Source organism: Dipodomys spectabilis, unplaced genomic scaffold, assembly GCF_019054845.1.
Source record: "Dipodomys spectabilis isolate Male_0828 unplaced genomic scaffold, ASM1905484v1 ptg000669l, whole genome shotgun sequence".
Taxonomy (NCBI): Eukaryota; Metazoa; Chordata; class Mammalia; order Rodentia; family Heteromyidae; genus Dipodomys; species Dipodomys spectabilis.
The window spans coordinates 5,796,151-5,820,839 of record NW_024871346.1 but is presented as its reverse complement, the minus strand read 5'-3'; the positions used below and the strand labels follow the sequence as shown (position 1 = coordinate 5,820,839).

At 51.5% G+C, this 24,689-nt stretch overlaps 1 protein-coding gene across 4 annotated transcripts; it reads left to right on the top strand.

Moving 5' to 3' along the window:
* The first annotated feature begins 3,050 nt into the window (after positions 1-3,050).
* On the top strand, positions 3,051-24,688 carry Abcc10 (ATP binding cassette subfamily C member 10). Of its 4 annotated transcripts, none has more exons than XM_042671972.1 (22): positions 3,051-3,210; positions 3,412-3,583; positions 5,874-7,095; positions 7,208-7,435; positions 9,035-9,191; positions 9,368-9,477; positions 12,093-12,172; positions 13,266-13,437; positions 14,495-14,593; positions 15,449-15,638; positions 16,371-16,448; positions 16,808-16,999; positions 17,386-17,542; positions 17,722-17,911; positions 20,094-20,437; positions 20,721-20,890; positions 21,261-21,421; positions 21,721-21,974; positions 23,353-23,498; positions 23,577-23,674; positions 23,845-23,957; positions 24,226-24,688. In XM_042671972.1, the coding sequence occupies exons 2-22, from the start codon at positions 3,423-3,425 to the stop codon at positions 24,383-24,385; spliced, it is 4,482 nt and encodes a 1,493-aa protein (XP_042527906.1). In that variant the 5' UTR covers positions 3,051-3,210; positions 3,412-3,422; the 3' UTR covers positions 24,386-24,688. The 4 variants fall into 4 exon arrangements, with proteins under 4 accessions (XP_042527906.1, XP_042527907.1, XP_042527905.1 ...); XM_042671973.1 differs by lacking the exon at positions 24,226-24,688 and having other exon boundaries at positions 21,721-21,810; positions 21,900-21,974; positions 23,845-23,951; XM_042671971.1 differs by having other exon boundaries at positions 23,353-23,674.
* The last annotated feature ends 1 nt before the right edge of the window (position 24,689 follows it).

The following is a 24,689-nucleotide window of genomic DNA, read 5'->3' as shown; positions in this document are numbered from 1 at the left end:
GGCCCATGACCGGACCCCCCCAAAAAATAAACCTTATATAATGTATCAAAACATTACATGGTGCCTCTTTCATATATAAAATTTTTGTTTGCATGTACCTAATATAAATTTAAAAATAATTTGTTCAAATCAGGGCCCAAATAAGATCCACATATTTTAATTGGTCAGCATTCCATTAAAGTTTCTTCTAATGAATAGGTTCGTGTTCCTTTGAGATTTTGTTAAAAAAAAAAAAAAAGTTGGGGAGCTGGGAAGGTGGTTCAGTGGTAGAGTGCTTACCTTGCATGCATAAGGCTCTGGGTTTGAGTCCTCAGCACCACATAAGCAGAAAAAGCCAGAAGTGGGGCTGGGAAGGTGGCTCAGTGGTATAGTGCTTGCCTTGCATGCATGAGGCCCTGGGTTTGATTCCTCAGCAACACATAAGCAAAAAGATAAAAGCCGGAAGTGGCGCTGTGGCTCAAGTGGTAAAGCAATAGCCTTGAGCTGAAGAGCTAAAGGATAGCGCCCAGGCCCAGAGTTCAGGCCCCAGAGCCAAAAAAAAAAAAAAAAAAAAAAAAGTTGGGGTCTTTGTTCTATTCAGCTTTCCAAAATCTAAATGTTGCTGGAGTATGTATAATACTGCAGTAATACTTTAATGCATTTAATTCTTCTGTTTTAGAAGTCTTTTTTTGTTGTTGTTGTTGGTTGTAGGGCTTGAACTCTGGGCTTGGGTGCTATCCCTCAGCTCTTCAGTTCAAGGCGAGCACTCTACTGCTTGAGCTACAAGGCCACTTCTGGTTTTCTAGTGGTTTATTGGAGATAAGAGTCTCACGGACTTTCCTGCCCGGGCTGGCTTTGAACCGTGATCCTCAGATCTCAGCTTCTTGTAAGTAGCTAGGATTACAGGCATGAGCCACTGGCTCCTGGCTAGAAGTCTTTTTTTTTTTTTTTTTTTTTAAGTCTGGTTGTGGGGCCTTAACTCGGGGCATGGGCGCTGTCCCTCAGCTCTTCAGCTCAAGGCTAGCACTCTACCACTTGAGCCACAGCATCACTTCCGGCTTTTTTTCCCTGCTTATGTGGTGCTGAGGAATCGAACCCAGGGCTTCAAGCATGCAAGGCAAGCGCTCTACCACTGAGCCACCTTCTCAGCCCTAGAGGTCTTTTTTTTAATAAGTTGTTTTGTTATTGTGAAAATACCATACAGAGGGGTTACAATTACATGAGCAAGGTAATGAGTACATTTCTTATTAAGCATTGCTGCCTCCTCCTTTGTTTTTCCCCTATCATCCCTGCCCTCCCACCTCCACTACTACACTCCCCCTCCCCCTTCCCACCCCCCAAGTCTTACTAGCCAATGGCAAGAGGGCAGGTTAGATGCCTATAGAGCTCATGTGGCCTCCTAGGCAATACCTGAAGTGAGTAAGAGTCTGTGTTGATAGGGTGGAACAGTCTTCTGAAGAACAAAATGTTTAATAGACAGTTCTATATATTTAAATTGAAGTGGGTTGCCCTTCATTTTAACTTGACCACCAGTCTCCACAAAAAAAAATGCATTTAACGCACTTTCACACATTAATAATACTTGTAGCATTATTTAACTGTCTGCTATACTTCTTTCAAATAAGTAATTAGATCTACTGTCTTTCTCAGATTCAGGCTAAGATTTTTGGCACACAATGTCTGGTTGTCTCTTTTTGTGAGTTAGCTGTAATTAATAACCATTGCCTAAGTGGTCATTCCCTTGTTAAAACATGTGACATTAAAAAAGAACTACATTTTTGGGGCTGGGAAGGTGGCTCAGCGCTTGCCTTGCATGCATGAGGCCCTGGGTTCGATTCCTCAGCACCACGTAAGCAAAAAGAAAAAGCCAGAAGTGGCGCTGTGACTCAAGTGGTAGAGCACTAGCCTTGAGCTGAAGAGCTGAGGGACAGCGCCCAGGCCCAGAGTTCAGGCCTCATGACCAGACCCCCCCCAAAAAAAAAAAAAAAAAAACTACATTTTTCAAGTTTTCAAAATTGGAACATTAGTTGCTGGTTCTTAGAAATACCAGGCTTCTTATGAGGGCCAATGGGAAGGGCTGGAAATGTGGCTTAGTGGTAGAGTGCTTGCCTAGCATGCATGAAGCCCTGGGTTTGATTCCTCTGTACCACATAAACATTAAAAGCCAGAAGTGGTGCTGCGGCTCAAGTGGTAAAGTCTTGAGCAAAAGAAGCTCAGGGACAGTGCCCAAGCCCTGAGTTCAAGCCCTATGACTGGCAGAAGAAAAAAAAAGACCAATGGGATAGTCATAATTATTTATGACTCTACTTTTCTTCAGGGAGACAGATGTGAGGTCAGACCCAATACATACCCAGCCAACATAAAATAAAATGATGCAGATGTAACTAGTATCACACTGCTAAAGACTGATGGGAGGTCAGGAGTCATCCTCTCCTTCCCTCACCCATCACACTAACTGTACACTTTATGTTCTCTCCACTACTAATCTATTTTTGAGAACTACTCCACATAAGGCCCTTGGCTAAACACTCTGACTTATCCGACTCTCAACAGTACTTTAGCATTGGCACCATCGTTCTCGTTGTACAGATAAACAGGTTCAAAGGAGTGAAAGAACGTCCCCAAAGTGGAACAACCTTGTAACAAAGAAACGATTTGCGAGGGTCCTCAAGTGGCATTATTCCTTAGTGTTAAAGAGGCATTATTCCTTAGTGTTAACAGGCATATTTGGATTCTTTGGTGCGTCAAAGAGCGCAATGCATGTGCTACAGCTAGTAACCAGTTAACAGACGAGTGAGTACTCCACGTGAGAGGGTATTGAAAAAAAAAATGCATTAAGACAGGGGTCAGCCACTGATCAGCCAGATGACACAAGGGTGCCGGGGCGCGCCTGCGTGCAGAGGCCGCTGAAGTGGAGGGCGGTGCGCCTGTGCTCAGCGTCGGTCCGGGGCGGGACGGCCCTCACGAGATGGGTCCTCCTGCCTCTGGGGGGCGCCAATGACCCCGCCCGGCACGCGGATCCGGCCTCGCGATTTCATTATTTATTTACTTATTTCGTACCCACGGGGTACCTGGGATATCAAAATTCGGCGCAAGTCAAGCTCTTTACGCTTCCGGATCTCCAGGGGCAGAGAGACGAGAGAGGAAAGAGAGGCGGCAAGGCCGGGGACCAGACGCCAGAAATCGGCCAGCTGCTAGGGACCCAAACGCCCTCCATTCCTCCGCTCCAAGGTACCGCGAGAACGGGCGGGAGCGAGGGGGAGTAGGGGGGGGGACGGGCTCGAGGGGGGGGGGATCGGGCTCGAGGGCGGGGTCGGGGAGGGGGAGGGGGCGGGATGGCGACCCGCCTGGGGCGCGATCGAGACCCGCGTGGGACGTGATCGCGGCCTTCCCCCCCTCCCCGCCCTGCGCCCACTTCTGGCTTCCGCTCAGGTGCGGCGTCCATGGAGCGGTTCCTGGCCGGGCTGTGTGGCTCCGACGCCGCGCGGCCGCTCCCGCTGTGGGAGGGGGGCACCACGGGCCACTGCTTCACCCAGCTGGTGCTCGGCGCCCTGCCCCACGCGCTCCTCGCCGTGCTCAGCGCCTGCCGCCTGGGCACCCCGAGGTGGGTAGAGACGGCCGCGCAGCCGTTCCTGCAGACCTCACCTGCCCCCACCCCACCCCCCCAGTCTCCTGTCACCACCATTGCGCGGTCCCGGGGGGGGGGGGCCCGGGGGGAAGCAGAAGGAAAGCGGGGTGTGGTTACCCTTAAGACCCCGATGGGACATTTTACGTTTCACAGCATTGCTTGGTCAAATGAACAGTACCCGGCATACTCTTAGAGCCCAACGTATAGAAGTTATCACTACTATAGGTTTTTCAGATGCTGACACTCAGCTGTCATGAATTAGTGGCAACTTGAGTGAACAGCGTTTCAGGGGGAGAAAGCAACAAGCTGGGAGTTGGTGGCTCACATCTGTAATCCTAGCTACTCAGTAGGAGGCTGAGATCTGAGGATCTCAGTGGGAAGACAGCCCAGGCAGGAAAGTCCATTAGATTCTTACCTCTGATTAACTAGTAAAAAGCCAGAAATGGAGCTGTGGCTCAAGTGGTACCAGCCTTGAGGGAAAAAAAAAATCTAAGATAGTGCCTGGACCTTGAGTTCAAGCTTTAGTGTACACACACAAATGCTGCTGACAACTCATGTTTAAGCTGGAGAGCCAAAAAAACCTGGGTTTGAAGCACCTGTAACTCATTTGGAGAGGAAACAGAAGGTGGAAGACTAGCAGGATCAAAACCTTAAGACTTGCTTGGTTTATGACTGTAAGGCATAGGTACTATACTCACCTTGCTTGTGTAGTTCATTCTTAGATGGCTGCAGATGGCCAGGTAGTCTTGCATAGTCTGGCTGCTGAGATGGTAGGAGGGCAATCTGGTCTCTGACTTGCAGGACTGGTGGATTAGGGAGTTCATGACTCTTTCCTTGGATAGGAGAAGCAACAGACTTGCTTGGTCTGGGTGGAATTCTGACTTCTACGTGAAATGAGACAAAAAGCTATCTTTTGGCAGTTGACTCAAGTCCTCTCTTTATATGTGTGCCTGTGTGTCTGTATGTGTGTGTGCACACGTGTGTGCATGCATGTACACACATGCTAGTGCTAGGATTTGAATTCAGTGCCTTGCTCTCTTATGGCTGGTATGGTACTCTACTACTTGAGCCACACCTCTGCTTCTGACTTCTTGCTGGTTAATTGAAGATCAGAATTTGTCTGCTTGATTTGCTTGGAACTGTGATTCTCAGATCTCAGCTTCCTGCTTAGCTAGTATTATAGTTGCCAGTTCCCGTCTACGTTTTACTTTTTAATCAGTGGAAAGATAGTAGATTATTCTGATGCTTTGCAAAACGTATGCTCTACTATTAGAGTACAGAAGCTTCCACATAAATCACATTTTCGATTATCATAGGTTTCATGTGAATTTATGGGCAATCTCAGGTGGATCCTTTTATAAAAATTACCATTCATGGGGCTGGGAAGGTGGCTTAGTGGTTGAGTGCTTGCCTTGCAAGCATGAGGCCCTGGGTTCGATTCCTCAGCACCATATAAACAGAAAAGGCCAGAAGTGGTGCTGTGGCTCAAGTGGTAGAGTGCTCACCTTGAGCTGAAGAGCTGAGGGACAGCACCCAGGCCCAGAGTTCAGGCCCCAGGACTGACCAAAATATATATCATTCATGGGCTGGGAATGTGGCTTAGTGGAAGAGTGTGCTTGCATATGTGCTAGCATTTATGAAGCTCTGGATTTTATTCCTCAGTATGACATAAACAGAAAAGGCCAGAAGTGGCACTGTGGCTCAAATGGTAGAATGCGAGCCTTGAGCAAAAGAAGTTCAGGGACAGTGCCCAGGTCCAAGTTCAGTCCCCAGGACAGGCAAAACAAAACAAAATTATCATTCATTCCATATTGGTTATCTTCTTTTTTCCTCCTCCTCCTTTTTTTTCTTTTTCTTTTTTTTTTTTAAAGCAAGGCCTCATTGTAGCTCATGCTCACCTAGAACCCACAATGTGGCCCAAGCTTGGCTCTATCCCACAATCCTGCCTCAGTGTATGCTATCATGTCATGCTAGACTTTTTATTTTCTAATAAATTTTCATGGTAGGTACAGCCTAGATTCCAAATTGTTAATGCCACCTGTGGTGAAATCAGAAAGAAATGGGTAGATGAGAAAGTGGATTGGGTAATCTGGGAAGGCCTATTGGGTTTCAGTAAGAAAAAGCCTGGACTTCCAAGGTCAAAAGGGTTGGGATACAATGTACAATGCAAGAAAGAGAGTTCATTCCCTACAGTTAAACGCATTGTTGGAGGGGTGTGTCTGAGTATTGAGTCAACCAGGATGTGCCTCTTCCCTTTTGTCACCAGATCTCCAGATTATGTGGTACCCTGCAGTCCTGGCTGGCGCCTCAGACTCACAGCTTCCTTCCTGCTCTCCCTCTTCCCACTGCTGGACCTCCTTCCAGTTGCTCTGCCACCAGGGACAGGCCCGGGGCCCCTATGGCTAGAGGTGCTGGCGGACTGTGTGGCAGCTGTGGCCTGGATCACCCACAGCCTGGCCCTGTGGGTGTTGGCTCGTTCCCCTCATGGCCGTTTCCGGGGGCCCTTGGCTTTAGCTCTGGCAGCTTTCCTGCCAGCTCCAGCCCTAGTGCTGACCTTGCTGTGGCATTGCCAGCAAGACACGTTTCTACCCCCACTTCTCCCAGGGTCCCTGGCCCGCCTGTGTCTTCTCATTTTGCAGCTGGCAGCAATCTTGGCCTATGGACTGGGCTGGGCAGCCCCTGGGGGGTCACAGGGACCCTGGACTCAGGAACCCTTCCTGTCCTCTGAGGGTCAAGAATCTGAGGTGGCTGAAGATGGGGAGAGTTGGCTGTCACGCTTTTCCTATGCTTGGCTGGCTCCCTTGCTGGCCCGCGGGGCCCGAGGGGAGCTCCAGCAGCCTCGGGACACTTGCCGTCTTCCCCGAAAGCTGCATCCTGCCTATCTGGCCCGTGCCTTCCAGGCGCACTGGCAGGAGGAGGCGCGGCTGTGGAGAGCCCTGTATGGGGCCTTTGGACGCTGCTACCTGGCCCTTGGACTGCTGAAGCTGCTGGGGACCATGCTGGCCTTCTCAGGACCTCTGCTGCTCTCTCTGTTGGTGGGCTTCCTGGAGGAAGGGCACGAGCCCCTAAGCCATGGCCTGCTCTATGCCCTGGGCCTCACCAGTGGGGCTGTGCTAAGCGCTGTTTTGCAGAATCAGTATGGGTACGAGGTACGTAAGGTGACACTTCAGGCACGGGGGGCCGTGCTGAATACTTTGTATCGCAAGGCCTTGCATCTGGGGCCCCAACGCCCTCCTGTTGGTGAGGTGTTAAACCGACTTGGCACTGACTCAGAGCGCTTGCTTAACTTCGCCAGCAGCTTCCACGAGGCCTGGGGCCTACCCCTGCAACTGGCTATCACCCTCTACCTGCTGCATCAGCAGGTGGGGTTGGCCTTTGTGTCTGGTCTGATCTTAGCACTGCTGCTGGTACCTGTCAACAAAGCAATCGCCACCCGCATCATGGCCAGCAATCAGGAGATGCTACAGCACAAGGATGCACGGGTTAAGGTGAGGGGTTACTGGGGTCCCTCAGCCAGCTGAAGATCCCAGCGGGCATCCAGGCAGAGGAGATGCCTGAGCAGTGTCTGCACTTCACATTGCTCTCTTATCCCGTCTCCAGCTCATGGCAGAGCTGCTGAGTGGCATTCGAGTCATCAAGTTCTTTGGATGGGAGCAGGCGCTGGGGGCCCAAGTTGAGGCCCGCCGGGCTCGAGAACTGGGACGACTCCGCGTGATCAAATACTTGGATGCAGCCTGTGTGTACCTGTGGGCTGCCCTGCCGGTCGTCATCTCCATAGTTATCTTCATCACCCATGTCCTCATGGGGCACCAGCTCACTGCCACCAAGGTGAGGACTGAGAAGGAGGGGCAGAGCACTTGGACATTGTGGGAGGAGGCAGCAGTGGAGGGGAAGGGGGATAGGGGAAGAGTACTCAGGCCCTCAGTGCTGGGAGGAGGGAGGGCAGGAGGACACCTGGCTGCCTCATTCTCTCTCAGCCAAGGGAGATAGATAACTCCAATAGGACCTTTTTTTTGGGGGGGCGGGGGGAGCTGCTTAGATATATAACACTCTTCTCTGTGAAACAGTTCACTTTCTTCCTCTCCCTTCCACTCCGGCATCCCCTCAGTCAGGCCCAGACTTGGACTTAGAGTCTACCACCACCCCCTTTCTTTGGGATAGGACTTTGTGATATAGCCCAAGTTAGCCTTGAACTGGTGTTCAGTCTCTTTATCCTCATTCTAAAGGCCTTGGGGGGGGCTGGGGATGTGGCTCAGCAGTAGAGTACTTGCCTAGCATGAATGAAGCCCTGGGTTCAATTCCTCAGTACCACATAAAGAGAAAAAGCCAGAAGTAGCGCTGTAGTTCATGTTGTAGAGTGCTAGCCTTGAACAAAAGAAGCTCAGAAAGAGTGTCCAGGCCCTGAGTTCAAGCCCCAAGACTGGAAAAAATTAAAAATTAAAGACGGGGGGAAATCCATGAATCTAGTTCAGCATCTACCTGGGGCCAGGTGATACCACCACTCAGAAATTATGTGGAGCTGCGTGCTGATGTCTTCTGCCTGTAATTATGGCTACTCAGAAGGCTGAGATGTAAAGATCACAGTTTGAAGCCAGCCTGGACAGACAAATTTGCAAGACTCTTATTTCCAGTTAGCTAGCTAAAAGCCAGAACTAGAGGTGTGGCTTAAGTGGTAGAGCACCAGTTGTGAACAAAAAAGCCAAGAAAGTACTTGAGGACGTGAGTTCAAGTCCCAGTAACCACCCACCCACACACGCACGCATGTACACACACACACTCACATACACATGCACATGTGCATGTACACAAAGAAGTCTCAAAGTGAGCTAGGCCTGTGTGCTTTCCATGCTGCAATCTGGGAGCTGGGGTATAGTTTTTGGTAGAGAGAGTGCTTAGCACACTTGAATCTCTGGATTCCATCCTTATCACTAAAAGTTAAAAAAAAAAAAAAAAAAGAGCCAGGCACCAGTGGCTCACACCTGTAATGCTAGCTACTTAGGAGGCTGAGATCTGAGGACACTGGTTCAAAGCCAGCCCAAGCAGTAAAGCCCATGAGTTCCAATTACCTACCAAAAAAAGCCAAAAGTGGAGCTGTGACTCTAGTGGTAGAGTGCTAGCCTTGAGCACAGAAGCTCAGGAACAGCACCCAGGCCCAGAGTTCAAGCCCCAAGACTGGCACAAAAAAAAATAAATAAATAAAATATTAAAAAAAATAGTAATCTAGTCAAACATCTGAACTTTCTCGGGTTTCTGGAGTGGCCACCTTTGCCATTGCTAATGTAGGATTGCCCAACCAATCCCTAGAGCCTGCTGCTGCCCCAATAGTGCCTCCTCTGTAGGCTGATCCATAGAACCATCCATAGCATGAGTCCTCAGGTAGCTCCTGGGCTTTGAGTGGTACCTCACCCACCTGTTCATTCTGCTTAGGTTTTCACAGCACTGGCACTGGTGCACATGCTCATTCTTCCCCTCAACAACTTCCCCTGGGTGATTAACAGTCTCTTGGAGGCCAGAGTGTCCTTGGACCGGATCCAGTATTTCCTTGACCTTCCAAATCACAACCCTCAGACCTACTACAGCTCAGGTAAGAACCTAGCCCAGGCTCAGGAGGGCTTGTGGTCACCTGGGCACTGTGTGTAGTTGCTTTCTTAGGAACAGAGACCCAGCTAGTTCTGAGCAGGTGGAGAAGGGCAATTGAATGAGTGACAGCAGATTCATGGTAAATTAGGAGCCCAAGGTAATAGGTTTTTCTCTATTTAGATCCCCCCACAGATCCATCTGTAGTATTGGAGCTACAGGAAGCCCTGTTTTCCTGGGACCCCACGGGAACCAGCCAGAAGACTTTCATCAGTCACCTTGAAGTGAAAAAGGTTGGGAGGGTCCCCCAATAACAAGGGAGATGGGGCTCAGTGGCAGATAAACCAGGACTATGGCAAGCATGTATGGATGGCTCTGTAGTTCTCCTGGCTGATGGAGGGAGGGGAAGGGTTTGATAAATAGGTTCTAGTCTGAGAGGAGATAACACCTCATCTCTGAATCTCCTTCTGTACCTAACTTTTTCATAATAGTCCCACTTCTCTCTGGTCTTTTAGACAGCTCACATCCAAATCCAGAAGATCACCTCTTTTTCCAATGTCCCAAACTAGCTGCAGAGTTCAGAAGGGACCTCAGGGCTTATCAATCACTTCTCCCCCTTTTCTCCCCCCCCCCACCACACACACACACACACACACACACACACACACACACACACACACACACACACACCCTGCCTGAGGCTGAGGACCTGGGGTAAGGCCACACACACACACACACACACACACACACACACACACACACACACACACACACACACACACACACACACACACACACACACACACACACACACACACCCTGCCTGAGGCTGAGGACCTGGGGTAAGGCCACACACACACACACACACACACACACACACACACACACACACACACACACACACACACACACACACACACACACACACACCTGCCTGAGGCTGAGGACCTGGGGTAAGGCCCTGCAACCCCTTCCAAGAGATTGTGTAAATAGGACAGATAAAGCTCTGTTCCACCTGATGCAAGCAATCACCTTGTGAGTCGTGATGTGATGTGCATACACAGAGGAGCAACAGGAACACTCTTGGCAGGGACGTATCTCCTGTTCTCCCCAGTCCTGGTTTTTACTCTTCTGATTTTTTTGTTTGTTTGTTTTTGGTCAGCCATGGGGCTTGAACTCAGGGCCTGAGTGCTGTCCCTGAGCTCTTCAGCTCAAGACTAGCATTCTGCCACTTTGAGCCACAGCACCACTTCCAGTTTTCTGGTGGTTCATTGGAGAGAAGAATCTCATGGATTTTTCTGCCCAAGCTGGCTTTGAACCACAATCCTCAGATCTCAGCCTCCTGAGTAGCTGGGATGACAGGCGTGAGCCACTGGCTGCTGGCCTCCCGTGACCTTTGTCCACCCCCACAGCTCAACCCAGAGTTCTCCAGAGAGAACTGATTTGCCTCCACCAACCTTTGGCTCACATTTCTGGTTTAAGCTCTGTATTGTTTTTCCTCTTAGTTCAGGCAAGACAAGGCTGGAATTTCTCAAAAGAATTTTACTAATGTGTTGGGGCTTATTTTGATATGTCATAGAAACCCACTGGAGCTAGCTTAAGCAAACAAGAATTTGTAATAAGGATACAGAGCTGAATTACCAAATCCAATGGCAAGAACTCAGCCAGATCTTAGAAACAGGCCAGAGCCAGGCCTCAACTTGCAGAGCACTCTGCCTCTGTCTGCTTTTTCTCCTGTGCATTTGCCTTATTCATTCTGGACCCACACACTCCATTGAGAACTTCTGAGAACCCTCCCACTGGCAGGCTGCCGCCAACAAGAAGAGAAAAGCCTCTAGGACCTGATCCCATATTACCAGGGAAAGTCGCAGATCCATCTGGTACCCGCGCACAGATGGGTCAACCCCAGCAGGCAAGCTAAGGGCAGCACAGACACAACATTCCTGAATCTCCAGCCCATCTCTAGAATTTTTTTTTCCTTTTTTAAGTTTTAGCAAGGATTTAGTGTAACAGGGTGAAAGGAGGTTGGAGGCATGGCTCAGTTGGTAGAGTGCTAGCCAATGAGCAGAAGTGTCAGATACTAAGTTTGAGTCCCAGTTTTGGAGGGACTCCCCCCCAAAAAAAAGAGTTGGGCTGGGAAGGTGGATCGGTGGTTGAGTGCTTGCCTCGCATGCATGAGGCCCTGGGTTTGATTCCTCAGCACCACATGAACAGAACAAAAAGCTGGAAGTGGCACTGTGGCTCAAGTGGTAAGAGTGCTAGCCTTGAGCTGAAGAGCTCAAAGATAAAAAAAATAAATAAGAGTTGAAGGAGGGAAGGAAAGTACATCATTAAGGGAAAGGACAGGTACCAGCTCAACGGCTGAAGAGCCCGGCTAAATGAAGAGAGAGAGAACATTTCCTGTTCCCCAACCGGGAAATAGAAGTTTAAGATGGATTTTGTTTTTCATTTAGAGCATGCAAATCACTTCATGAATTGAGGGAGAACAGGACATTTTAAATTGCAAATCACAGAATGAGCTCCTGTGCAAAGCTTTGCTTTGTAGCTCACAGTGGCAGGTGGTCCACCCCCAAAGCCTGGAACCCTCTTTCCCAGCTCCCCTCTTCTCGCTGCCTGCCTCAGAGCATACCTTGGAAGTTCTTAGGCAGTTTCTTTTACTTTTCTCTTGACAAGCTGCTCACTACCCCAAGCCCTAGGCCCTTGACACAGTGAAAATAATAGCACCATTGAGCACCAGACCTGGAGTCACTAAGGCCCCATCACCTAGGAGGTGAACTTCCTGGCATACTAACTGGTTCCCAGAATGAGGCCTCAGTCCAGAGCCTGGGGGGTGGGGGGGGGGGCCGATCACTGTCTGCTGTGTCCTTCCCCTGTATACAGTGAGTACATACTCTCTGGCTCCTTGCAGGGTATGCTGGTGGGAATCGTGGGGAAGGTAGGCTGTGGGAAGAGCTCGCTGCTGGCTGCCATCACTGGAGAGCTCCACAGGTAATGAACCTTCCATCCCCAGCTCTGCCCTTGAGTAAACCCTGAGACCTACCAAGTTTAGGGCTCTTTCGGGGACCAAGTATAACCAGGAGGAGCAAGCCACAGGCCCTTTCTTGGGAGAATTTTCAGTTTAGAATAGGAGCTAGGTCAAGAAAGTTGAGTCAACATCACAAATATCATAGTTCTAGGCCGGGCGCTGGTGGCTCACGCCTGTAATCCTAGCTACTCAGGAGGCTGAGATCTGAGGATCTCGGTTCAAAGCCAGCCCGGGCAGGAGAGACCGTGAGACTCCTATCTCCAATAAACCACCAGAAAACTGGAAGTGGCGCTGTAGCTCAAGTGGTAGAGTGCTTGCCTTGAGCTGAAGAGCTGAGGGACAGCGCCCAGGCCCAGAGTTCAAGCCCCACGACCGACAAAATAAATAAATAAATAAAATAAATATAGTTCTATAATAGAATAAGAAGAAGAATGGAGCCAAGCACTGGAATGGAGCTCATGCCTATAATCCTAGCTACTCAGGAGGCTGAGATCTGAGTATTGCAGTTCAAAGACAGCCTGGGCAGGAAAGTCTGTGAAACTCCTATCTCCACTAAACTGCCCAAAAAGCTGAAATTGGAGCCCTAGCTTTGAGCACAAAAAAGGGACAGCACCCAGGTCTTGAATTCACGCCCTAGGCTGCCCACACACATACGAATGGGAAAAAATCACCTCGTACCAGCTGTTATCTCAGAAAGTATGGCTGTGCACGGAAGGGGTGTGGAGAGGAGTGAAAGTTTTGAGGAAGGCAGGCCTAGTTTTCAAGTGAGGATGAGCAATGGAGTGCCACCCCTTTGAGCTGAGCACGTACATAAGAATGTGAACATAGAGCATATACAGCTTGGCTGTAGCCAAAGAGTAGTTCCTGTCCCTGTCCAGATTAAGCCGACAGCTGCATTTGGACCCTTGACCGCAGAGGCTGTCACCTCTGACATATGACATGAGAAGTGGGCCCTGTGTCTACCCTCCTCCACCTGAGGCTTCCAGGAGGCAAGGGCTGGACATGGAAGGGCCCAGTGAAAAGCCAGTCCCCATGGAGCTGGCCTGACTCTTGCAGGTTGCATGGACAGGTGGCAGTGTGGGGACTGTCCAAGGGCTTTGGCCTGGCCACCCAGGAACCCTGGATCCAGTTTGCCACCATCCGAGACAACATCCTTTTTGGGAAGACATTTGATGCCCAGCTGTACAAGAAGGTGCTGGAAGCCTGCGCCCTCAGTGATGACCTGAGTGTGAGTATGGAGCTTTGAAGCCTTTCGCTGCTGCTTCCCATGAGTTCCCAGCACCTCATGCTGGAGACCTGCCTCACTGCACAGGGGTTGTTTCTAGTACTGGCAATCTAGACTGGGCTCCTAGACTGTCCAGCTGCTTGGTTCCCCCTTTACTGTAGGTTCCCATGGGGGGGTGATAGTAACTCCATGTTCCACTACAGTTACAAGAGCCCTAGGGCCAGGCAAGGGTTCCCAGTGAGGCTCGGTAACACTCAGGTCTGGTTCCAGTTCCTACTGGAAAGGTTTGAGTCAAGGTCTTCTTGGGACATTTGCCAAGTCCATGAATACCCTTCATGCCCAGTCCAGGTACCAAATTTATTGGAGAGACTCCCAGATTTTTTTCCCAATCTCCATGTCCCCTTCCAGGACTGTTGTCACCACCTCCCCTCCCAGATAAATGTGGAGCTTCCCTGGGATGGAGGCCCTTGGCCTTGACCATGGGGCATCCTGTGTCTGTTTGTCATTTGTTTCCATGTCCTGTGGGCGAGGTGGTTAATCTGCCTGAGCTTTGGTCTCCTCTGTAGGAAAGAAATAATACTAACTTCATAAGACCTTTGTGGGTTCACATGAGATAATACCAATCGCGTGCTACACACACACACTAAGTATTCATAGTAAATGTTAGTTTTTTTTTTTTGTTGTTTGTTTGTTTTTGTCAATCCTGGGTCTTGAACACAGGGCCTGGGCACTGTCCCTGAGACTCTCTGTGTTCAACGCTAGCACTCTACCACTTGAACCACAGTGCCATTTCTGGCTTTTTCTGTTTATATGGTACCTAGGAATCAAACCCAGGGCTTCATGCATACTAGGCAAGCACTCTACCACTGAGTCACATCCCTGCCCCAAATGCTAGATTTTGTTGAGTTATGGCTTATCTCCTCTGACTTGCCCAAATTTAAATCCAGTCTCAAGCTTCCACGCTCTCTTGACCTCATCATCTCTTTCCTACAAAGGAGTAGCAAATGGGGTAGGAGTTATTGGGGAGCTTTCTGACCACTGGGGGTGTCTGTTCTATTAGATCCTGCCTGCTGGAGACCAGACAGAGGTGGGGGAGAAGGGTGTGGCTCTCAGCGGGGGACAGCGGGCCCGCATTGCCCTTGCTCGTGCTGTCTACCAAGTAAGTTAAAGTGGGGACGGGGGACAGACTGGTATATGCAGGCAGTCCAGAGCCTTGGGAGCTTGACTGAGTAGGGGATGGGGCTCTTTCCTTCCCATCCCTCCTTTGTAGATTCCAGGTAGAATTAAAGGCCTGGGACCCCGCAGAGCACTAGGTCTTGGGCTCTGGCTTTAGAAAATTAGAAGCAAATCTATCCTCAGATCTCACATCCTTCCCTATTACTTTAGATATGTTGTCACCAGTCTTCTTCGACTGCCTTAGAGTCTCAGAAAGCCTCTGAGAAGCTGGGCACCGGTGGCTTAATCCTGTAATCCTAGCTACTCAGGAGGCTAAGATCTGGATCGTGGCTCAAAGCCAGCCCCAGTAGGAAAGTCCATGAGACCCCTCTCCCCGTTGTTTTTTTATTTTTTTTGTTGTTGTTGTTATTGTTGTTGTTTTTTGTTGGCTGTAGGGCTTGAACTCTGGGCCTGGGCGCTAACCTTGAGCTCTTCAGCTCAACACGAGTGCTCTACCACTTGAGCCATAGCCCCACTTCCAATTTTCTGTTGGTTATTTGGAGATAGGAGTCTCATGGACTTCTCTGCCTGGGCTGACTTTGAGCCGTGATCCTCGGATCTTAGCCTCCCAAGTAACTAGGATTATAGGCGTGAGCCCCCAGTGCCTGGCTCATGAAACTCTTGTCTCCAGTAAACCACCAGAAAACCGGAAGTGGCTCTTGGCTCTAATGGAAGAGCTGAGGGGCAGTACCCAGGACCAGAGTTCAAGCCCCACGACCGACAGGGAAAAAACAAAAAAGAAAAGAAAGCCTCTTAGACCAGCCAGAGGACTTAAGCCTGGGTATCTCCCTTTCCCCAGGAGAAGGCACTCTATCTGCTTGATGACCCCCTGGCTGCTGTGGATGCAGATGTAGCCAACCACCTGCTACATAGGTGCATTCTGGGAGTTCTGGGCCACACCACTCGGCTGCTCTGTACCCACCGCATCGAGTATCTGGAGAACGCTGACGTGGTGCTACTGATAGAGGCCGGGCACCTTGTCCGTGCTGGTAATGTGGGCCTGGAGCTTGGCTGGAAGAGGGAGCCATCTTCCTGGGTGTGACAAGAAAGAAAGCTGGGTGGGTGGATTGTCGGGTGCAGAGCCTGCCACGACTTCCACGTGTGCTTGGGCCCAGGCCTCACCTCCTGCCTGCCTGCACAGAACTGGTATGAGGAAATGGAATAGAAGGGAGGAAGAGCACTGGTGAGCTCCCAGCAGGCGTGGGGCTCAGGGGTGTTATGACTGAGTGCTCTTACAAACCAAAACAACCCAGCGTTTCAGAGAACACGCTGATGACTTAAGGAAAGAGAGAGAGCAGTCAGGTTTAGAGCCGCCTTTTTATAAAGAAAACAAAAACCCCTGCAGGATTAGGGTTAGTTTCCAGAAGGAAGTGACCACCTGCAAATTCTCTGGGGAAGCAGGAAGAAATGGGGCTCAGTCAGATTACCAGGTACAGGGTGTGAGTGACGGAGAGCAAAGCTATGTGTGAGTGTGAGTGGCAACTCTAACAGGTGGTCCTTCCTGACCGCTGATCTCCTCCTTTGTCCATCTGCTGATTCTAGGTGTAGAGGGATGGCCTTGATGGGTCCTGCTCAGAGTCTAGGGGAAGCCACAGCAAAATCCTGCTAGGCTAGGTAAAGGAGGAAGGCCTTAGGAAGAGGAGATGGGATTACACACACATCTACAAAGGCTTGGTATAGACCCACAACAACCCTCTCTGACCTCCCTTCCTCCCTTCCAGGGCCTCCCTCTGAGATTCTGCCATTGGTACAAGCTGCCCCCAAAACCTGGGCTGAGGATGGACAAGAACCTGACTCAGGTATGGCCCAGAAATGGGAGGAAGGGGCTTTGGGGGGATGGGAGAAGACAGGATCTGACTGCCCTTGAATTCACTATGTGAGCTGATCCTTCTGCTTCAGCCTACTGAACGGTGGTATTATAGGTGTGTGCTGTTACACCTGGCTAAAGTTGTGTTGTGTTGTTGTGATTGAACTCAGCCTTGCACAGGCTAGGCAACTGCTCTACCACTGCACTAACATCCCCAGCCCTGGGTCATGCTTTTCGCTACCACACTATAGAAATCAACAAAACTGAAATCAAACCAAAAACTTTCCCACTCCTCTGAAACACAACCATTCTGCAAGCTTAAATTCCCCCGTGATCTCCCAACCCTCACAGCCAGTGCCCAGTCAGTACAGAACCTGGAGAAAACAGAGGGGCTGGAGGTGGAGCGGAGCACATCTGGCCGCCTGCTGCTGGACGAGAGCAAGCAGGAGGGCGCTGTGGCCTGGCACGTGTACCGAGCGTACTGGAGGGCCGTGGGCCAGGGCATGGCCCTCGCCATCCTCTTCTCCCTGCTCCTCATGCAAGGTGAGCTTGTCCCTCAGTCCCTCACTGCCCTCCACAGCCGTGTCACCTGGTGCCCATCACTGCCATCCTACCCTGCACAAGTCATCACGCAGCCCAGAGCCTCACCCAGTATGGGCCACAGTTGGGACAAGGGCCCCGTTTGTTCTGAGAGGGTTCCAGGACACAGAGTGCTCCACAGCCATCTCGTAGGCGAGCCCTTTGTGCACATTTGAAATCAATGCTGTCTGCAGAGTGAAGGGCAATAGGTTTTGGAAAGAAGCGTGTGTTAGGGAGGCTATGGGATGGGGTGAATGGGAGGGTGCAGGGGATGCAGAAGGGGGGAGCCAGAGTCAAAGGCAGGGGTAAAATTTGTCTGAGTCTCACAGCTTCCTCCTTCTCCACTCCAGCCACACGCAATGCTGCCGACGGGTGGCTCTCCCACTGGATCTCCCAGCTAAAGGCAGCCAGGAATAATAGCTCCCAGGAAGTACCAGCCCCTGCCAGCCCCGGCTCCAGTGGCCCCTTGTCGGCACAGCTGCTTCTCTTCTCACCCGGAAGCCTCTAGTGAGTGAGCAGGGCTGGGAGCAGGCCCAGTGCACTCAGAGTGGCCTTAGGGGAAGGAGGAAGGGTTGGTGGCTGTGTCTTCATGGGTGGATGATAGGGAGTGGTGGTCTAAGGGAGGGAAGGGGGACCCCTGAGTGGTCCTTCTTTTGATTACCCACAGCCTCCTCCCTACCACCCAGCACTCCTGTGTTCCCACTGCCCAAAGCTGCCCCCAATGGCTCCTCAGACATCCGTTTCTACCTCACCGTGTACGCGACCATAGCTGGTGTCAACTCCATCTGCACCCTTCTCCGGGCGGTGCTTTTTGCAGCAGGCACGCTCAAAGCAGCCGCCACCCTGCACCACCGCCTGCTACATCGAGTGCTTCTGGTGAGGGGCTGGGCAGGGGCCGTCCTCAGTCCCGGGCCTTCCCAGTACCTGGGCCCCAAGTCCTCTGGATTACTTAGCCCCTTCCAGATAGGGCAGCATGTGACAGCCTCTGAAACCCAGAGAATCTTGATCCTTTGAATATAGTGATTTAAGTGTGTAGTTTTTCTCATCTATATAATGGGCAGATAGGAGAACCCTCAGGGTTCCATCACAGTTTTAGACTGGAGGTACCCTTTTCTGTTTCCTAATCTTTTTTTTTTTCCTTGTGCCAGACCTGGGACTTGAACTTAGAGACTGGGCACTGTCTCTGAGCTTTTTGTTTGTTCACTCAAGGGCAGCACCCTACCATTTGAGCCACAGGTCTACTTCTAGCTTTTTTCTTTTTTTGGTCGGTTGTGGGGCTTGAACTCTGGGCCTGGGCGCTGTCCCTCAGCTCTTCAGCTCAAGGCAAGCGCTCTACCACTTGAGCCACAGCGCCATTTCTGGCTTTTTTTTGGGGGGTGGTTATTTGGTGACAAGAGTATCATAGACTTTCCTGTGTGGGCTGGCTTTGCACCATGACCCTCAGCTCTCAGCCACCTGAACAGCTAGGATGGCAGGCACTAGGCATTGTTTCTTATTTATCTCCTTTTATTCTCATACCGTTTTTGGATCTCCCCTCCCTTCTCTGACAAGCAACCATTCTAAGTGCAGCTTAATTTGTATCCTTTGTGTGTCTTTTAACAAAATGCCTGTCTGCTGTGCATGTATTTTTAGTTTGTGTAGATGATACTGCTAGAGCTCACATTCTCTTTCTTACAATTTTTCTGTTTCTAAGATCCCTCCTTGTTGCAGGGTGTCTATCTAAGTCTTTTGCTTTCCTCATATACCTATTATGAGGATTAAATGAATTAGCACATGGAAAGTGCTTAGGAAAACACCTTGCAGCCTCTGAGTGCTCGCTCAGGAGTCACTACAGATTCTGTTATTATTACAGAGCCCTTTGTGGATCCGTTGTTACGGTCTCACAGTAACCCTGTGAGCTGGGTGTTTGTGGTTCCATTTGTAGATGAGAAAACCGAGGCACAGCATTACAAAAACATGGCCAATGGCTAGTTGTGTGGAGAGCTAGTCTGTGAACGATAAACTGCCTGTCAGGGAGCAACTGTCCACTGTTCTGTCTCCCCTCTGAGAGCCAAGGAGGGCACACCAGTCCTCTCCCTCCCCCTCCCCCATTCCCCCTGTATTGTTCATAAATCAGCCTTAGGAAGTTCTCCAGAACATTATTTGACCTAGTGCTCTACGTTGTGATAAGCCTATTCCAAAAGTAAAGGCAGAAATATGGGGGACAGGAAAGCGAGGAAGGAGCATGCCTCCCTGGAAGAGTAGTCTGAGCTGGGCGCTGGTGCCTCACGCCTGTAATCCGAGCTACTCAGGAGTCTGAGGTCTGAGGATCAAGGTTCAAAGCCAGCCTGGGCAAGAAAGTTAGAAAGATTCTTATCTCCAATTAACAGTCAGAAAACTGAAAGTGGAGCTGTGGCTCAAAGCTCAGGGACACCAGACTCTTGAGTCCAAGCTCCAAGACCAACCAAAAAAAAAAAAAAAAAGAATAGTCTGATAGCTCGCATTTACTGAGCACTTAATCAGTGTTAGGTAGACTGTGCTAAAGACTTGGATCCTAACAGCCCTGTGGGATGTGGTTTCATTACTGTCCCCATTTGTCAGATGAGGAACAGAGGCCTTAGATGAATATGTCCTTTGCCTGGGTCTCACATTTCCTAAGTGACAGAGCTGGAATTTGAGTTGCAGTCTGTCTCCAGAGCCCAAGCTTTGACTGATGGTACGCACCCCTGTGTCCAGCAATCAAGATCTTGTTCTTGACTTCTCACTGAATCTGGGATACATTAGCTCTCTGCCTTTGCTCAATAGAGTGGCAGGCATGACTAGCCCAGTGGGAAGACCAGTCAGTACAGCCTGGCATAGTTGCTGCTGGCGAGGAATTGCAGTGTACCCTACTGGGAATATTCTTCCTCCAAGCCCCACCAGCTCCTCTGTTCCCAAACTCTGAGGCTGCTTTGCTCCCTTCCTGTTCTCTTCTGTAGAGATGGTGCTCTCTTGCCCATCCCATCTCCCCAGCCCCAGGGCTGCCTAGCAACCCCTTTGCTCTAGACCCTGCCCTGGCCAACCACCTTCCCCCTTCCAGGCACCAGTGACTTTCTTCGACTCCACGCCCATGGGCCGGGTTCTAAACCGCTTCTCCTCTGACGTGGCCTGTGCAGATGACAGTCTGCCCTTCCTCCTCAACATCCTGCTGGCCAACATGGCAGGTCTGCTGGGGCTCCTGTCTATGCTGGGCTATGGCCTGCCCTGGCTACTGCTACTGCTGCCACCCCTGAGCGTCATCTACCATCGCGTACAGCGCCACTACAGGGCCTCCTCCCGGGAGCTGCGGAGGCTGAGCAGCCTCACCCTGTCCCCACTCTACACCCACCTGGCCGACACCTTGGCTGGCCTCCCTGTGATCCGGGCAGCTGGGGCCACCTACAGGTGTGTCTGCCTCTGCCCAGAGCCTAGGGAGTGAAATGCTGGAGAGGAGGGAAGAAGAGGGACTCCAGAAAGAGAGGCCCTCTGGGGAGAGATTGTCTAGGCCTCAGAGGAGAATAGGAAGGGAGACCAGGGAATGAGAAAAAAAACAGAAGAGAGAGTAAGACAAGGTAGATCCCCTCAGGCGAGGCCTGTGGGTAGGAGGGAGGCAAGCCGTGGGGAAGGAACCTGGGTGGACCCCTGCATCAGCAAAAGTGGCCTTTATTTCCCTTCTGGCCCTCCCCAGGTTTGAGGAGGAGAACCAGCAACTCCTGGAGCTAAACCAAAGGTGCCAGTTTGCTTCCTATGCCACGATGCAGTGGCTGGACATTCGGTTGCAACTCATGGGGGCAGTGGTGGTCAGTGCCATCGCGGGCATCGCCCTGGTGCAGCACCAGCAAGGCCACACCAACCCAGGTGCTCCCCTGGGACCCTTCTGTTCTTACCCCAGATCTCTCCTTCCCTGAACTGCCCTTCATATTGTTACCTCCCATCCAGGGGCCCCGTGGGCATGTCCCATCTCTTCAGCTTGGAGGAGTGGCTTGTGCAGGGGGTGATCTGGGAATAGAACACATCTTCTGATCTTCCTCTCTTCCATAGCCCTGCCCTTGGCCCCTGCACTCTGTCCCCAGCTGGAGGCTTCCTCCTGTCCCACCCCAACCCCAATCCCCTGTCATCTTCCAGCTTATTCTAGATACCACCCACAGTCCACAGCTGGGATTCTGTGTTCTCCTCTCCTCTCCCCCTCCCCTATGTACCCCCTAGCCTCTGGTCCTCCTCTCCCCAGGACTGGTGGGCCTGTCCTTGTCATATGCCCTGTCCCTGACAGGCCTGCTCTCAGGCCTGGTGAGCAGCTTCACGCAGACAGAAACCATGCTGGTGAGCGTGGAGCGGCTGGAGGAGTACTCCTGTGACCTGCCCCAGGAGCCCCAAGGGCAGCTGCTACAGGTAGGCCTACACCCCTACCCTAGGCCTAGAGCTCCTGGGCCCCTGAAGGACCCTCCTGAAAGCTTCGGTCTCCTCAGCTTCTTTCCTTTTGCCCGTCATGACCTTTCTCTTAGCCGCTCCATTTGTTGGCCACCATTGCTTACCGTGTCCTCAACTTGTGTCCATCCTCCCGCCTCTCCCCATCCCCCACCTTTCCTCTCACACCCTCCATTTCCCATGAGTCCTCCTCCCACCCCTCTCCTCACCATCACACCTCACCCCACCTGTACCCCTCTATCTCCTACCCATGGACTCCACAGCAGGACGTTGGCTGGCTAACCCAAGGGAGTGTGGAATTCCAGGACGTGGTATTGGTGTACCGACCAGGGCTGCCCAATGCCCTGGACGGGGTGAGCTTCCGTGTGCAGCCTGGAGAGAAGCTGGGCATTGTGGGCCGCACGGGCTCCGGCAAGTCTTCCCTGTTTTCGGTGCTCTTCAGGCTGTTGGAGCCCACTGTGGGAAGAGTGCTACTAGACGGTGTGGACACCAGCCAGCTCCAGCTGGCAGAGCTCAGGTCTGGAAGTGGAAGGCCGCGAGAGGGAAGAGGGCAGGGGGATTTACTAGTACTTAAGAGTGCTTAGAGGAGTACTTACTTAGTACTTAGAGGACGCACAGCCAGGCTCGTCAGGACCAGTCAGGGGAGGTGGGACTGCTGGGGGAGGGAGGACAGCAAACTTCTATGCTGTGGCTCAGATTCATAGCTGGCCTCACCCTGACTCCTGCACCTCACAGCCTCATCATTCTTCCTATTTCCCTCCCTCTTTTTTTTGGGGGGGGGGGGTGGGGGGGACAGTCGTGGAGCTTGAACCCTGGGCCTGGGCGCTGATCCTCAGCTCTTCAGCTCAAGGCGATCACTTTATCACTTGAGCCACAATGCCACTTCCCCTTTTCTGGTGCTTTATTGAGGATAAGAGTCTACGGACTTTCCTTCCTGGGCTGGCTTTGAACTGAGATCCTCAGATCTCAGCTTCCTGAGTAGTTAGGATGACAGGCGTGAGCCACCAGCTCCCAGCCTCTCCCTCTTTCTTACTTTTGCAGTCTGAGCATTGAACCTGGGCCTTCTACCACTTGAGACACAACCCCAGACCCAGCTTCATTTTTTTTTTCATGTGCCAGTACTGAAGCTTGAACTCAAGGCCTGGGCACTGTCCCTTAGCTTTGATGCTCAAGAATGGCGCTCTACCACTTGAGCCACAGCTCCACTTTTTTTGGTGGTTAGTTGGAGAGAAGAGGTTTTTGTTTTGTTTTGTTTTGTTTTTTGGGTCCAATCGTGGGGCCTGAACTCTGGGCCTGGGTGCTGTCCCTAAGCTCTTCAGTCAAGGATAGCGCTCTACCACTTCAGCCACAGCGCCACCTCCGGCTTTTTTCTTTTTGCTTATATGATGCTGAGGAATCTAACCCAGGGCCTCAGGCATGCAAGGCAAGCAGTCTACCACTGAGCCACCTTCTCAGCCCAAGAAAAGAGTTTTATATCCTTTCCTGCCTGGCCTGGGTTCAAACTATGAGCCTCAGATCTCAGCCTCCTAAATAGCTAGGATTACAAGCATCAGTTACTGGCCCCTGGCTATTTTCTGTTTTTGTACCTCAAGATTTAGACTCCTTAAAGCTAGAGTTTTTGGTGTTACTCATTGGAGGTGTAGAAGGAAGAATGGGTCAGCTTTCTTCTTTAGCTGTCCCCAATACCCACCCTGCTGCTCCTATGGAGCGCATGGTACTGGCACAATTGTAGGTACATGCAGACAAACTGGTGATTTGGTGGAGATGGGTAGGAAACAGAAAGGGCCGTATTGGAGTCTCATCCCCAGACTCTCCTGCAAATCTTCATGCAGCTGAAACCTGCGTGGCGAGCAGGATGACATCTCCAGCCTGGCCTCCATGTCCTTGTCTCCTAGATCCCAGCTAGCCATCATCCCCCAGGAGCCTTTTTTGTTCAGTGGGACTGTTCGGGAAAACCTGGACCCCCGGGGCCTACACGAGGACGGGGCCTTGTGGCAGGCCCTGGAGCAGTGCCACCTGAGCGAGGTGATCGCCTGCATGGGTGAGTGGCAGGGCCTGACCTGGAGAACGGGAAAGGAGCAGAAGCGGCCGCCCGAGGCGAACATGCTCTGCCTTGCAGGTGGCCTGGATGGGGAGCTGGGCGAAGGGGGCCGGAGCTTGTCCCTGGGACAGAGGCAGCTGCTGTGTTTGGCCAGGGCTCTCCTCACAGACGCCAAGGTAAATAAGAGGACGAGTCACTGGAGAGGACTCGGAAGGAGGTAGACTGTGTCAGGGTAGGAGAGGGCTTGGCAAGAGGTTTCAGGAAAACGCTGGTGGTAGGGAGTCATAGGTAGGCCGGGCTGTAGCTTGCTTTGCCATCCCTTCTCCTCCCGCTCCATGGGTTCCAGGTCCTGTGTATTGATGAGGCCACAGCAAGCGTGGACCCGAAGACAGACCAGCTGCTCCAGCAGACGATCCGCAGACGCTTTGCCAATAAGACAGTGCTGACCATAGCGCACAGGTGTGCAAGTGCCAGAGTATGGGTCACCAAGGACTCTTTTGGGGAGCCCAGGGGTCAGGACCCGGAGCTCTCAGCTCCTGTATCCCCAGGCACAGCCCTGGGCCCCTTATCACATATTGTATTTGATTGTATGGGTTCCTCCCCCAACACGGAGCCCACAGACTGAAACCTATGAGGATAGAGCTGTGCAGTCTGGGGGAGTAGGGAGGGACAGCAGGTTTGTGACACTGCCCCTGTACCCCCACACTGACCACCTTCTACCACACAGGCTCAACACAATCCTGAACTCAGATCGGGTCCTGGTGCTACAAGCAGGGAGGGTCATGGAGCTGGACTCCCCCGCTGCCCTGTGCAGCCAGCCCCACTCACTGTTCCAGAAGCTTCTGCAGAGCAGCCAGCAGGGAGCCCACTCTGCTGGAGGGTCCTGAGCCAGGCTTCCTACTGAGATCCCCTCCATCTGCCCCCGGTCCTGCTGGCATCAACATGGGGCTGCGTGTTTACATCCTCTCCCCTGTGGCTCTACCTCTCCTTCCCCTCTGGGGAAAGGACACCTTGGATTCCTTGGTGGGCAGAGGGCCAAGGCTTCCCCAGGCCAGGCCCCGCCCTGGTCCTCTTCACCTAGGACTCTGGGCCCTTTTATTTTTGGCCTAAGATCCCACTTACATTTTCATAGTTTTATTTGATAAAATTCCTATCTTACATTCTGTGGATTAAAAAAATAATATTTCTGGT

Bases quoted from the DNA above. Each gene is read 5' to 3' on its own strand.
- Abcc10 (XM_042671971.1), top strand. From the start codon at position 3,423: ATGGAGCGGTTCCTGGCCGGGCTGTGTGGCTCCGACGCCGCGCGGCCG. The intron at 14,594-15,448 runs GTAAGTTAAAGT...CCCTTTCCCCAG, and splicing joins TTGCTCGTGCTGTCTACCAA to GAGAAGGCACTCTATCTGCT. The intron at 21,422-21,720 runs GTAGGCCTACAC...TGGACTCCACAG, and splicing joins CCCAAGGGCAGCTGCTACAG to CAGGACGTTGGCTGGCTAAC.